General features: G+C 38.3%; 1 protein-coding gene across 2 annotated transcripts in view; it reads right to left on the reverse strand.

The window, feature by feature from the left end:
* The window catches only part of Dcc (deleted in colorectal carcinoma), a 1,097,616-nt gene that overhangs the window by 61,813 nt on the left and 1,022,458 nt on the right, over nt 1-13,345 (reverse strand). For both annotated transcript variants that reach the window (XM_006525588.4, NM_007831.3), the window contains exons 24-25: nt 11,974-12,200; nt 5,606-5,722 (exon numbers count right to left, since the gene is read on the reverse strand). In XM_006525588.4, the coding sequence (XP_006525651.1) occupies nt 5,606-5,722; nt 11,974-12,200 (344 nt within the window). The remainder of the gene's footprint in view (nt 1-5,605; nt 5,723-11,973; nt 12,201-13,345) is intronic.

Genomic DNA, 13,345 nt, shown 5'->3' on the forward strand with positions numbered 1-13,345 from the left:
TTTCTTACTGCAGTATAAACTATGTATGGAAAAGCTGGGCTACACTAATCATAGTGGTTCACGACTCTCTAAAGTGAAATATCTAGTAATTGCCATCAAGAGCAAGAGAGAGAGCATCAGCCATAGTGTGTGCATCTTCATTCTTTATAGTCACTCATAAACTTTCTTCAATACTGACTGCCTTGGGGAGGTCTAAGACCAAAGATCACTTTATTTGGCCTTTAAATTTTATAAAAATAAACCATACAAATCTATTACTATTCTGTTTATGTCTTCAAAAACATTATGTCTTTGAGATGTTCCATATAGTCTTATCACTTCATTTATTTATTTTATGGCTGCATGTTATTGTGTGATATGAGTATTTTATACTGTACTTGTTCATGGAAACAAAGATTGGCTACAGCTGAATATGGTCTTTGATAAGTATACTTTGAATTTATCCAAAATTACCTTATTTATACTTATCTACAAAGATAGAATGTATCCAAGAATGGACTAATTGGGCCAGGATATTATAGTAAACTTTAAACCACTTAGTAGATTGAAAATGGGTACATGAAATATTAGAAAATTAAAATAATAGCAAAGTCAGTTTTGCGTCATTGTGAGGTCCAATTAACACAAAATAAAATACTACAAAATATTAGTCACATTAGTCAGAAAGACACTCAAAACTCTAGGTGAGAATATGAAGCAGATACCACTGGACAAAGTGAGCAGAGGACTGGCACCATATTTGTAAACCTGATATGATACTTTCAAAACAATTTAAAACAAAGGAAGGTTTTACAAAGAGGTGGATACACTTTAAAAAGAGGTGGACAGTGCCAAGCATGAAAGCCACCTTTATCTGGGAAGAAGCCCTATACTCTCAAGAGTCACCATTTATAGAAAGAATCATGTACCAGAGACAGGCCCTCAAGCAGGCCAAGGCTCTTTTCCCTGCGTGAGGCCATGATAATACTGTAAGAACAAATGAAATCAAAATTAGCAAGCGTTTACCATGTGAATGGCAATCAAATGTTCTCAATATTTACTAATTTCATTTGATGTTTCTTCCTTTACAAACCCATTTTCTCATAGTCTGAAACAATACTAACTGGCTTTACTATACTGGAAAATGTGTCAGATGCTCTCCCTATTCTTGATAAAAATCAGCCCTCAAACACACATCTTACACACACAAGTGGAGCATCCTTTTAATTTATGTATATATTCATTCATTTATTCGACAACATATTTACTGAGTACTGATTTTTTACAAGGTACTAAGCTATACAATGTGTGACTATGAAGATGAATTAGCTACGTTGCATACGTATCACAAATAACTCACAAGGTATTGCAGAAGAGAGAATTTTGACTTGAATACCTAAGCATATGAGGCAGCAGCCCATGTAATAAATGCCACAAAGTGTTATAAACACTGCTATTCAAATGGGAAAAAGTGAGCCATCATTTCTACTTAAGTAACTTTCAAGGCATTTATCACATCATCCATGTCTGCTCTGGTGTTTGAAAGCACATAAAACTTTGTTGGGTGTAGCTCTTTACTGAGTTATTTTTAAAGAATAGAGGGAAGGGACACATGGATATGAACTGCTAAACAGTCTTCCTTGGCAAGAGCTGAAGGTCTAACAGTTAGGACCCATCTTTGAAATAATACATTCGTGAGTTTGAAGTGCTGTGTTTGGTTATTTTGTTTGTTTTCTGGTTTACTATGAAGAAAACAGTCAATGATACATGATAACCTGTTGAATGAGGCACATATATATGGATCTAATTGTCTCTAAACTTTCTAAAATACAGTTATGTTTTTAGAAGTAATGCCTTCAAATAGAAGTTTCTTATTAACAATTAGATCTCTAGAAAATGGCAGCTACACAGACTATTACCCTATGTAGTAGAAATTATATAAGAGTGAAGATACTGGATTGATGAAGTATTGCAGCTGGGAGAACAGTAACACCCAGAACAGGGAATTCCTAATTCAGTCCTAACTCTGACTAATTACTTAGCTGGATACACTGGTGACTTAATCTCTCTGCTCCTTAGTTCTCTTATCAGTGCATCAGGCATAATGGTAACTAGAGCTAATCATTCTTATATTCATTTTAAAGACAATGTACATCTTTGGTTTCATGTATATATATATATATATATATATATATATATATATATATATATATATATATATGCTTCAAAATCATGAGGACTTGAGTTTGGGACAAAGCACCCACATAACAGTCCTGTTATACTACGTGCACACACACACACACACACACACACACACACACACACACACGCACGCACACATGTACCTGAGATGGTATATGTTGCTGCCTAATGTGTATAAAGGAGGGGTTCATATTGTAGTGGATTACAGAGATAAATGTACAGAGGTGAAGTCAGAGATAAATACAGAGGCCTGACCATATGAAGCTTTGTGGAACATTACTAAAGTGTTGTTCTATATGTATTCAGGTGTATGGTGATTTAATATGGATATTGGAACACTGTTGCACAGGTAACTACCCAGAAGATAAACAACTAGCAGGGAAGGGGGGGGATTTTAAGCATGTTGTAATAGACTATAAATAAGTGAGAGAAGCAGCTTACAGAAAAAAAAAGGTGGAGTCAGACAAATACAATGGAAGTAGGAAGTGCATATAGCAAATTTTTTAATTTGAAATGTGAGAATATCAGGATAAATTAACAAAGGGGAATAGAGCAACATCTTGGTGGTAAAGAACATTTGCTTCAAAATTATGAGGACCAGAGTTTGGGACACAACTCCCAAATAACAATCCTGGTATCCTACAAACACCTATAATTCCAGATTTGAGGCATTTAATACTCCTTTCTGGCCTCTGTAAATAACATACATAGAGATTGATACACGTATGAGTAAACACAATTTTAAAAATATCAAACAAAATAGAAAAATTAAATTAGTGTTTCTGGTGAGAGCAGAGGATGGGCCGTGATGGCATTTCATGAATTCAGAAAAGAAAACTGCTCCACAACCAGTTCCACGGATGACAAAGGGAATTATGGGAAGCTGCTGTCACAGATTCAATCACAGCTAAGGTACCAATTTGATATCTGCAGAAGCTGAGTGGACAGTAGATAAGAAAGTTCATGTGGATTCTGGGAAGGGATAACGATGGAGATACAACTTAGGATCATCAGCATTTACATTGTCTAATGGCCATGGATGTTATCTCAGTGGTTACTGTCATGGATAAAGGCAGCTGCCCTAAGAAGGAGCCCTAGCTCACTCTGAGTCTTGGAAGTCAAGAAGGAGAAGAAGGATGGTGAACAGGAACAGCCAATGGGAAGGAGAAGAGAAAGTAGTCAACATGTTGCAAATCAAGGGGGAAAGCTTCTCTCTATGTCTCTGTCTCTCTCTCCCTCTCTGTGTGGGTACGTGTGTGTGTGTGTGTGTGTGTGTGTGTGTTTGTGTGTATGCATGTGTGTTCCACCTCTCTCTCTCTCTCTCTCTCTCTCTCTCTCTCTCTCTCTCTCTCTCTCTTTCTCTCTGTCTCTGTCTCTCTCTCTCTCTCTCTCTTCCTCCCACCATACCAAGGAACTCAATCCACACTTAGCTGAAAGTTGATTACTTATTAAGATGGCACAGATAGACTGACAACAATGGACAGAGATATAGTTTAAGTGAGAACTATTCTTCAAAGGCTTAGGTATTTGAACACTTGGTCACCAGTTGATGGTACTGTTCGAGAAGCTTAAGGAGTTTGGCTTTACTGGGCGAAGCACGTCACTAGGGAGCAGTTTGAGGGTTCATACATTCTTTCTGCTTCCAGTTCTCTCTCTCTCTGCTTTTTGTGGGTCAATGGAGATGTCATCTCTCCACTTCCTATTCTCCCCAACTGCTGCTGTAACTTGCTGGCTACTATGGACTCTCCCCTTAGAAGGATATGCTCAAATATACTCTTCCTTCTGAAATTTGCTTCTTGTCCTGATGTTTGATTATAATAAAAGAAACTATACAGCTACCTTGGTCTCAAGATGGAGCAAATATGAAAGCAAAATCAAAGCTAGCATCAGAAAGTAGAAAAAGAGAATGCTTTTTATATGTTCTATGCAATTGAGTACTGGAGTTTTATTTGGTGTAAAAAATGACCCTAAATGATTGATTTAAAACAGGAGTTAGGACAGATTGTAAGTGTTTGCATGCCTACTGCAAAGAAGAGTAAGGAGGAAATGTGATGTCGGAGCATGGGAAAGAGTTAAGTTCATACAAAAGCAATGGGGTTAGCAAGATGATCATCATATGGTAACATACACACACCAGCTGGATTTGTTGCAACAACAAGAGTGTCTAAACACTTTTTCTTTTAGTGATGTAAGACCAAAGACAATGGTGGTGATAACTATTACTTCCTCTCTCAGAGTTTGCTGTTGGTGTTTGAAGCCCAAGCTCTATTGCCTGCTAGGCAAATGCTCTGAACTGTACTCCTAATTTCAAGGAAATATTATTAGTGAAGAAGGTATTGAACTCTGAAAAAGTGTGTCATTCATTTTATTGAGTAAAATGAATGGTAACCCTAGCCTTGTGGTCAAAAGTACCCAGGAGGCAGCTTGGTATTATTCTCCAGACACATTCCATTCATAGGGACTGGAATACTAATTGGTAGAGTTACTAACTTAATGATGGTTGAATTTTTGTTTCTTTTCAAGTGAATACTGGTGGGATGGAGAAGCAAAGCAGATGAGGTAGAAAATGAAACAAAACAAAGGAACCATGAGGACTATGGGAGATGGGGTGCAGAGGGATTATGAGAGAGTTTACAAATTGGCAATCCCATATGCATAGAGGAAATGTTGGCTGGGGCAATAAAATAAGTTAGCAAAAAAACAAAACAAAACAAAACAAAAAACAAAAACAAAAAATAACTAATATGAAAATAGAAAGGGTGATAGAAACAGACACCAAGCATTGGTTTAGTGTGACTTGGAATTGATGAATTGACATGGGAAGGAGCCAAGATCATTGTAGGTACCATAAAGAACTAACAGTTCAGGGATTCAGATGGATTATCTACGTGAACAGTGTAATTACCAAGATTGATTATGGAGGTAATTGGAAAGGAAGTGATCCCCAGATGCTAATTTTTTCAGTGAATGTAGGAGGTAGGCAGAAACCTCCACCAAGGAGGGCCAGCAAGAGAATGTCTGATACCACTCGATTTAATTGAGCTCAGTTGTGCAAGCATGAAAACTTGACCTACTAGAGTAGGAAAAATTTAGCTGTGATGATGTTGATGTTGATAGAATCAGATCAATGTCTTCAATGGCCATTTTGAATTTTTTAAATCAGAAATTCATATTATTACAAATAACTTCTTGAATTGTAGCCATCTGTTTGCTAACACTGAGTATCTAAAGATATTATTACATACTAAAGACCATTACTGATCATTATAAATGACATGACTTGTAAAAATCTTCAGCTGTCCTTATTTCCCTGTAATCATACCATAAAAGGAAATTATTTCTGATGATTTGCTATTTATAAAAAACAGTGCAAATTGAAAGCCTTTTAATTTTTTTTCTACCTTTGATACCAAGTTATACTGACCAGGATTACTGGACTGGGCCTCCATGGGAATCATGAGCTTGGCCCTGGTGGCCCGGCGTGCTGCCAGGGACCGTTCCAAAGTGGACATGGAGCTGCCTGCGTCCTCAGTGTCCTGACCTAAAAAGTAAATAAATTAACAATGATAAAATCATTAATAATAATTTCCAAATAAATACAGCTTTCTCTAAGTTTAAAAAAAGTCTCTATATAAGTGATTTGATTTTACACTTAAAGGACACTATGCCCCAGGAAATCTCTTAGGTTTAAGGAGCATGATGTAATAGCAACATAAAAATAGTAGAAAGAACAAAGCGAGTGGTATTATCACATATTACCCCAAAGTATACCTCGGAGCCATAGTAAGTAAAACTATCTGGTATGTTGGTGTTGGCAGAATAACAAACATGTAGAATAGAATACATGGCCCAGAAATAAACCCACACAATTACAGCCACATAGTTTTCAACAAAAGTGCCAAGCATTTGTCTTGGAGGATAGGATCACACCTAAAACAATTGTAGGAAATATTGGAAAAGAAAGTACCTATCTTCTTTAGAAATGTGATATCTAAAAATTCAAAAAAGGATAGATGAAAAATCAGTGTCACACTGACACATATTTAAAGGTAAAAATTCTCTGAATTTATTAACAGACAAAGAACCTCTATAATATAGAAATTTATGAAAATTCATAATCAAATCAGCAAAATCTATGCCGGATACATTGCTGATGTACTCCTTAAAACTAGAGACAGTAACAGTAGTGTACTGGCTGGTTTTGTGTCAACTTGACACAGCTTGAGTTCTCACAGAGAAAGGAGCTTCAGTTGAGGAAATGCCTCCATGAGATCTAACTGTAAGGCATCTTCTCAATTAGTGATCAAGGGGGAAAGGCCCCTTGTGGGTGGGATCATCTCTGGGCTGGTAATCTTGGTTCTATAAGAGAGCAGGCTGAGCAAGCTAGGGGAAGCAAGCCAGTAAAGAACATCCCTCCATGGCCTCTGCATCAGCTCCTGCTCCCTGACCTGCTTGAGTTCCAGTCCTGACTTCCTTGGTGATGAACAGCAGTATGGAAGTGTAAGCCGAATAAACCCTTTCCTCCCCAACTTGCTTCTTGGTCATAATGTTTGTGCAGAAATAGAAACCCTGACTATGGCAAGTAGTTTTGAAGGCAGTGAGAATATAGCAACTTAGGCCAAGTACAGTGGTGTACCACTGTGAATGGCAGTGGGATTTCCATAGCTTAAGTTCTCAGATGCTATAAGACATAAGTGACAAAACTTTCAAGTCTCAGACAAGCTGCTGATACAGAAGTTATCTGCAGAGCGTCATCAGTAAATGTGCTTCAAGAATAATGGTAAAGTCAGGTTATTTTCTGACAATACAAAAATGAAAGGAATTTCCTCTTTAGCACTTTCAGCCTGGTGGAATGGCAGCTCATTTTCTGTAAATCAATATAAATAATACAAGGTACTTCAGAAATGGAAGCACAATATCAATAGGAAATATATAAAATAAATGCAATTGTTTCCTGATGTTTACTTTTCAAAATAATGTTTAGTAACTGGGAATGAAAACCAGAATAGTATCTACTACTATAGGTATTAGTTCTCGAAAACAAACAAACAAATAAACAACGAATAAATAAATAATGAAGGAAAATGTAATTCTAGATTCACCTAAGGAACTCTTTCTATAGTTTTCAGATGAACCCTTTACTACTGTTAATTGCCTGTGATTTTATATTTCTGATTCTGCAGCGACATTTTAATTCTAGGGATAAGCCATTTAGAATTGTATTTACCTATTGAGAACTCTACCGAAGTATTTCCTCTACAATTCTTGACACATAGATATTTTTGCTGTTTTGTCCTGTGTAGCTTTCTGCCACTGTAACAAATACCCTCAGACAATCAACTTACAAACAGAAAAGGTAACAGTTTTAAGCTTTGGAAGTTTGAGTTTGTAATTAAATTCCCTGTTGCTTTTAGATTCTGGAGAGGCAGCACATCATTTCTGAAATGGGGGGTGGGGTCTCCACTTAGCCCTGGAAAGCATTTCTCTAATGAACAAAGGCATCTGACCTCTAGGCCACGCCTCCCAACAATTCCCAAAAGCGCCACCTACTGAGGGTAGCGCATGCAACAGGGCTTTTGAGCAGGCCCTTTATCCAGGTCAGAGCATGTAGCAACATCTGAAGGCTTTGACATTATTCACCATTTATCCTTATAGCGTTGGAACATTTTTTTTTGAAGACAATATTTTATTTGCTAGAGAAATTAGGGTTTTTTGTTTTGTTTTGTCTTGTCTTTTTGATTTTTTTTATTCCATATTTTCTTTATTTACATTTCAAATGTTATCCCCATTTTTGGTTTCCCCTCCAAAACCCCCCTATCCCCTCATCCTCCCCCTGCTCACCAACCCACCCACTCCCGCAAAAAATTTGGTGAACATGTAGATAATTAAAAACAAACAATAATAAAAGTTACATTATAAAAGATGTCTTTTGGTATGCTTAGTGCCCTTTCTTAAGTCAAATAAACAAACGCGACAACATTAAAATGTAGATTTCTATGCATAAGATATGAAAATTAGGGACCAATCCCTGGGATTTCTCTGCTGCAGTTATACTTTGTTTCATTTCTAGGAGTAATTTCTACATCGAAATATGGAGATAACACACATCCAGGTGCTTATATTTCTTCCCCTTTTGTGATTTTTTTTTTATGTGAAGAGAAGTTTGAAACCCATTCTATGCAGAAGAGAGTCGTCACTGCGTGATGGCATCTAGCATGTTACTTTCTATAAGTGACATCGGTAGGACATTCTACTTGTGTGGCTGTGGAAAAGGAGGGTTGGTCTAAACCACCTAAGTACAATGGATAGAAAGGGTGGAAGAAATTATTAAAAGCAAACGGGAAATTGTATTTGACGAAACACGTAGTTCAGCTAATGCTCAATTCACTTCCCTTTCTGTTGCGGAAATCCAAACACTGAGAGTGATTTTTTTTTAAGTTTATTCAGAATTAATTTCATGCATGGGGAAGAAGTTAACACCTTCTATAAAATTACTAAATAATATTATTGAAATTTGGTCATTAAAGCATGTAGTTGAGGGTCAGTACTGTGCATGCCACAGTACTGAATATGTAGTCTACAGTACAGGCCATATGAATGACCCGCAATGTATATGTAACATATAGTAATGGCCATATGAATGGCAGCAGTGATTCTCAACGTGTTGGTCATGACTCCTTTGGGGAGTCATATCAGATATTCTGTGTATCAGATATTTACAACATTACAACTTATAACTGTAGCAAAATTACTGTTATGAAATAGCAATGGAGTAAATTTTATGGTTGGGAGTCACCACAACATGGGGAACTGTATTAAATAAAGGGTCACAGTATTCAGTAGGTTGGGAACTACTGAGCAACAGCAGTGAGTATATAATCTATAGTACTATGTGACTTAAAGTACTGACTATGTAAACTACAGGAATGACCATGAAAACTACAGTACAGACGCTGTAACCTATAGTACAGGCAATGAAACCATGGTGCTATGTACTACTGTATTAACTATGTATTAACTATATTAACAAACTGTACTCACCTACCATGCCATGAAACCTACAATGTAAACTATAGTACTGATCATGAAAATTATAGTACTACCATAAAACCTACAGTACTGACTGCAACCTATACTATACTACTGACTCTATAACCTAAAGTGCTGGCAATATAACCTATACTACTGACTACGTAAACTACCGTACTGAATATGCAACTATATGACTCCATCACCTACTGTACTATATAACCTACTCTGCTACCTATAAAAACTAAAGCTTGCTTAATTTGCTTCATTTATTTTGTGAGGAGAATAACACTTATCTCAAAGTGCATTGCAGAGATTCTGTAAGCGTCATATATGTATGAAAATGATGAGCATGGCGCTTTCATCTTTCCTTATGGAGTGATTGCCTGCTCAGCAACTTTATGATAAACCTAGGGCATGGTGGAACATACTTTCCTCCCAAGCACTCAGGAAGTAGAGGATATAGGACCCTTGGCTACATTGGGACATTGGGCCAAGCTTAGTATACCTGTGATCTAGTCCCAACAAAGCATTAAAAAGGACAAGCAAAGAAGGCAGCCAAGAGTCCTTTCTCTTCTAGCAATGCTGTCCTCATGTCGAGGGTAAACAGATACAAGTGACCTCTCATTTCAAAGCAAACAGCCACCACTAAGATCAAGCTTCCCTTAGCACTTTATTGAGAGACATAAAGCTAGTTTAACTACTAGAAGCACCATCTCAGTATAGAAAGAAAAAGGGGATTAATGGCATCCTAGAAAGCAATGGACTCCACTGGAGGCAAAGGCATTCTGCGGCCCCTGGTGTCCAGTCCAGAATTAAGCTGCAAGATGAATTCTCTGAAAGGAACAGAAGTTCCTTCAAAAATATTGCTTTCCTTTCTGCAGATGGAAGGAAGCCTTTTCTAGCAGTGGCCATGCCGACCTCTCATATCTGTCTAAACAGAGGGATAGGTAACAGAAGGAGTCAAAGCCCACAGAAGAATAAGATCTCTTATGGCTGGTTTTGTCAAGGATGTAGGAACTTCTTGTGGGTCAAGTGGTCATAGAAATGTTACTGCGGCTTGATTCCTCTTCCTGGAACTGCCGAAGTACTTTTAGGCAGCAAAGAACCTGTGATTTTGCAGGGAGAGCCATGAGCTGATTTCTAATAGCCTAGACTTGGGCAATGGAGGAATTCCACAAGTGTTTGGATATATACTTGCACATCTGGAGAGATGTAGCATCTGGATAGGGCCCCCACAGAGAAAGAAAGTGAAGAATTCCAGGAGTCCTTTTGACTCTTCTCATTTTTATGACACTCCTTTCTCTCATGTGCCTCTAAAGAAAGGAAAGGCTGGGCTTTGTGAGTTGGTTTTTGACTCTTATTTCTGAATCCATATATTAGAGACTTGGCGGCCAGCTATTGGGGCTACTGGAATGTGAGAACATTTGGGAAGAAGTTGGGTGGTTGAGAAAATAACTTTAGAGGGTGTCTTGGGAAGTCATTCTGTCTTCAGGAGTTGTTTTTTTCTTATTTTCCTGTCTGGCATTAGGTGAACCAAAATCCTCTGCCTTATACTCTCACAGTGATTGATGGTGCTATTATGAACCCACAGCAAAAAGGCCAGGCTCCCCTAGACCAAAAGCTCTGACACTGTAAGTCAGAAGCACCTTTCTTCTTTATAGTTCAATTATTCTGGTATTTTCTCTATACTAATGGAAACATGGCTAACAGATAGGGAAATGCATAAAGGCGATTCTGAAACAGACCATGAGCCTTCTGTCTTGTTTGATCATTTCAATCTTCTTGAAGGTACTAGAAATTTGAAAGAATTTAATGGTCCTAGGTTATTGTTTTCAATATAACTAGGCTGCCCTTAAATCTTCTAGAGATGCCATTCAAAGACTAGGAGAGGACTATCCAGCCCATGCTTGAAAAATCAGTGACCAAAATCCTTGTTTCAGAATTCTTGAAATAAAAAAAGTTGAGAAAACTAGTTTCATATTAACTTGACTAAGGTATTTAATTTGGTCTAAGAAGAGTGGACACTCATTTCACAAGTATATTCAGCATGTCCTGGTCACCAGCTTACATGCTACTGCACTTCTAGAAAACAAACACTTGATGACCTGCAGAAAAGAGTGTATTCAGAACCACTTTACTGAATTCTTAGTGATCCCTGGACTTCAATTATTATTCTGCAGTCTATCAAACAATTGATACTCCCTTCCTTTGCTTCTGTATACCAACAGCTTTCAAATGACTGTGTCCAGTGAGGGAATCACAAAATAATGCGACTAGAGATGACAGTTGATCTCCATGGTAATGAATGTCAAAATAATGATGTTTTCATTCCTCGGTTGCTACTAATGCTATTTTTTCCAAATAATGAATTGACAGGAGATTGAGAATCATCTTGTAATGGTCCACCGAGATTCAGGAGTGTAAAACTGTATGGCTAGCCTCAAACTGTATTGCCTAAATAGCCCTTTTGTACAAGATCAGAAAATGCGATCATTTCAATTAGGCTCCTCACATCATTATTTCCCAGCTGCCTTGCTGCTAAACTATTAAAAAAAAAAAGAAACCTTCCAGATTGTTCAAATTAGAGAAGGAAGGCAACAGGATGATAGAGGGCACAGATGTGTCACCAAATTTTCATCAGCTCGTTTTAATTGATAGATGACACAAAATGGTATGCAAAGTGTCAGGAGCTACCTCCATCAAAGAAAGAGTACAGAATCCCCCAGTGGGCTTTTCTCACCCCAAAGCAAATATCATTACCTGAATGAGAGGCACTTTTGCTTCCCATCTGGGTTTCTGACTGGCTATGGCTGACTGGTGTGAGATCTTGGCAGCTCTGGATGGGGGAGTCTCTTCCTGCAGGGTCGGTTCCCGTAGGCTTCTCGATATTTTTCATTTCCATTTCTTCATGATGTATCCAAAGATCGGGAGGCCGGAGGTCCTTCTGACTGCCCTTCCTCTTGCTCACACTGTGTGTGGCCCGTTTCCTATGCAGTGAAGTGAGAGAGCAGATGTGAGTGCTTCTATCCCATGGCGTGTCCTATCCTCATTCAGTACAGGTTGCAAGCAGAGCAAAGAAACAAAAGGAGTCCCTCGAGGAATCAGATGAAACCCCAAAATTGGCAGACTTGTCCTGGCTGTCTTTCCTTTTCTCCCCCAGAGCCTCAGCACATTTCTAGGAGATGCTGAGATGAATCCCCAGGGTCCTCACTGCCTGCCAGAAGCCTTTCCCCAGCTTCAGCAGCTGGAGATTCATGCACAAGGTGACAATGGGTTGGAGGGAGCCATATGCCAATCTTTGGAGGTAGACATCAGGTACCTGACTGCAACATCTGTTTCAGAGATAAATGAACGAGAAGCTTTGAAAGGGCAGATAGAAATAAAAAGGCCAGAATTTGTGCCAACAGCTAAGATTGGAGCTTAGAGGAAAGTCTATGCCTCAGCTGTATAATTTAATGTGCAACTGGGACGCTTGCTATTTGAAAACAAAAGGCCGAGTGAGGACATTCTTGGGTGAATAAAACAGTTTGCCTTGGAGCCACTGAGTCTCTGGATGCAACCACAATGAGAGTTGTTTTTGGAAATTAGAAGAGAAAGAAAGATCCTGTCTCTGAAAAGGTATTTCAAACCTCTATTATTTGTTCCAGTAAGATATTAGCAACCCTAAATTTAATACCTTTTCGTCAATGATGATCACATCTTGAGGTTACTGAGACTCAAATACTCTGTGTATAAAGTAAACTAACATGGTGCTTACACTAACCAGGCTCTTTAGCACGGAGCTACAAAGCCATGGCTTACAGCCCAAATCTACCCCAATTTGAAATAAAGTTTTATTGAGATGTGGTGGGCTTCCTTTGCATGTGTACTGCAGGGATAGAACTCAGTGGCAATGTTTGTAAAATGGCCAAGGCTCTCTCTCTCTCTCTCTCTCTCTCTCTCTCTCTCTCTCTCTCTCTCTCTCTCTCCTGTGTGTGCAGGTGTGTGCATAGAGGACAGAAGTTAACCTTTGGTGTTATTCATCAAAACCAGTCTACCTGGTTTTTTTGCATCAGAATCTAGGAATCCACCATGTAGGCTAAGCTGTCTTGCCTACAAGCCCCAGGGATCTGTCGGTCTCCACGTTACCAAG

This window comes from Mus musculus, chromosome 18 (genome assembly GCF_000001635.26).
Source record: "Mus musculus strain C57BL/6J chromosome 18, GRCm38.p6 C57BL/6J".
NCBI classification, from domain to species: domain Eukaryota; kingdom Metazoa; phylum Chordata; class Mammalia; order Rodentia; family Muridae; genus Mus; species Mus musculus.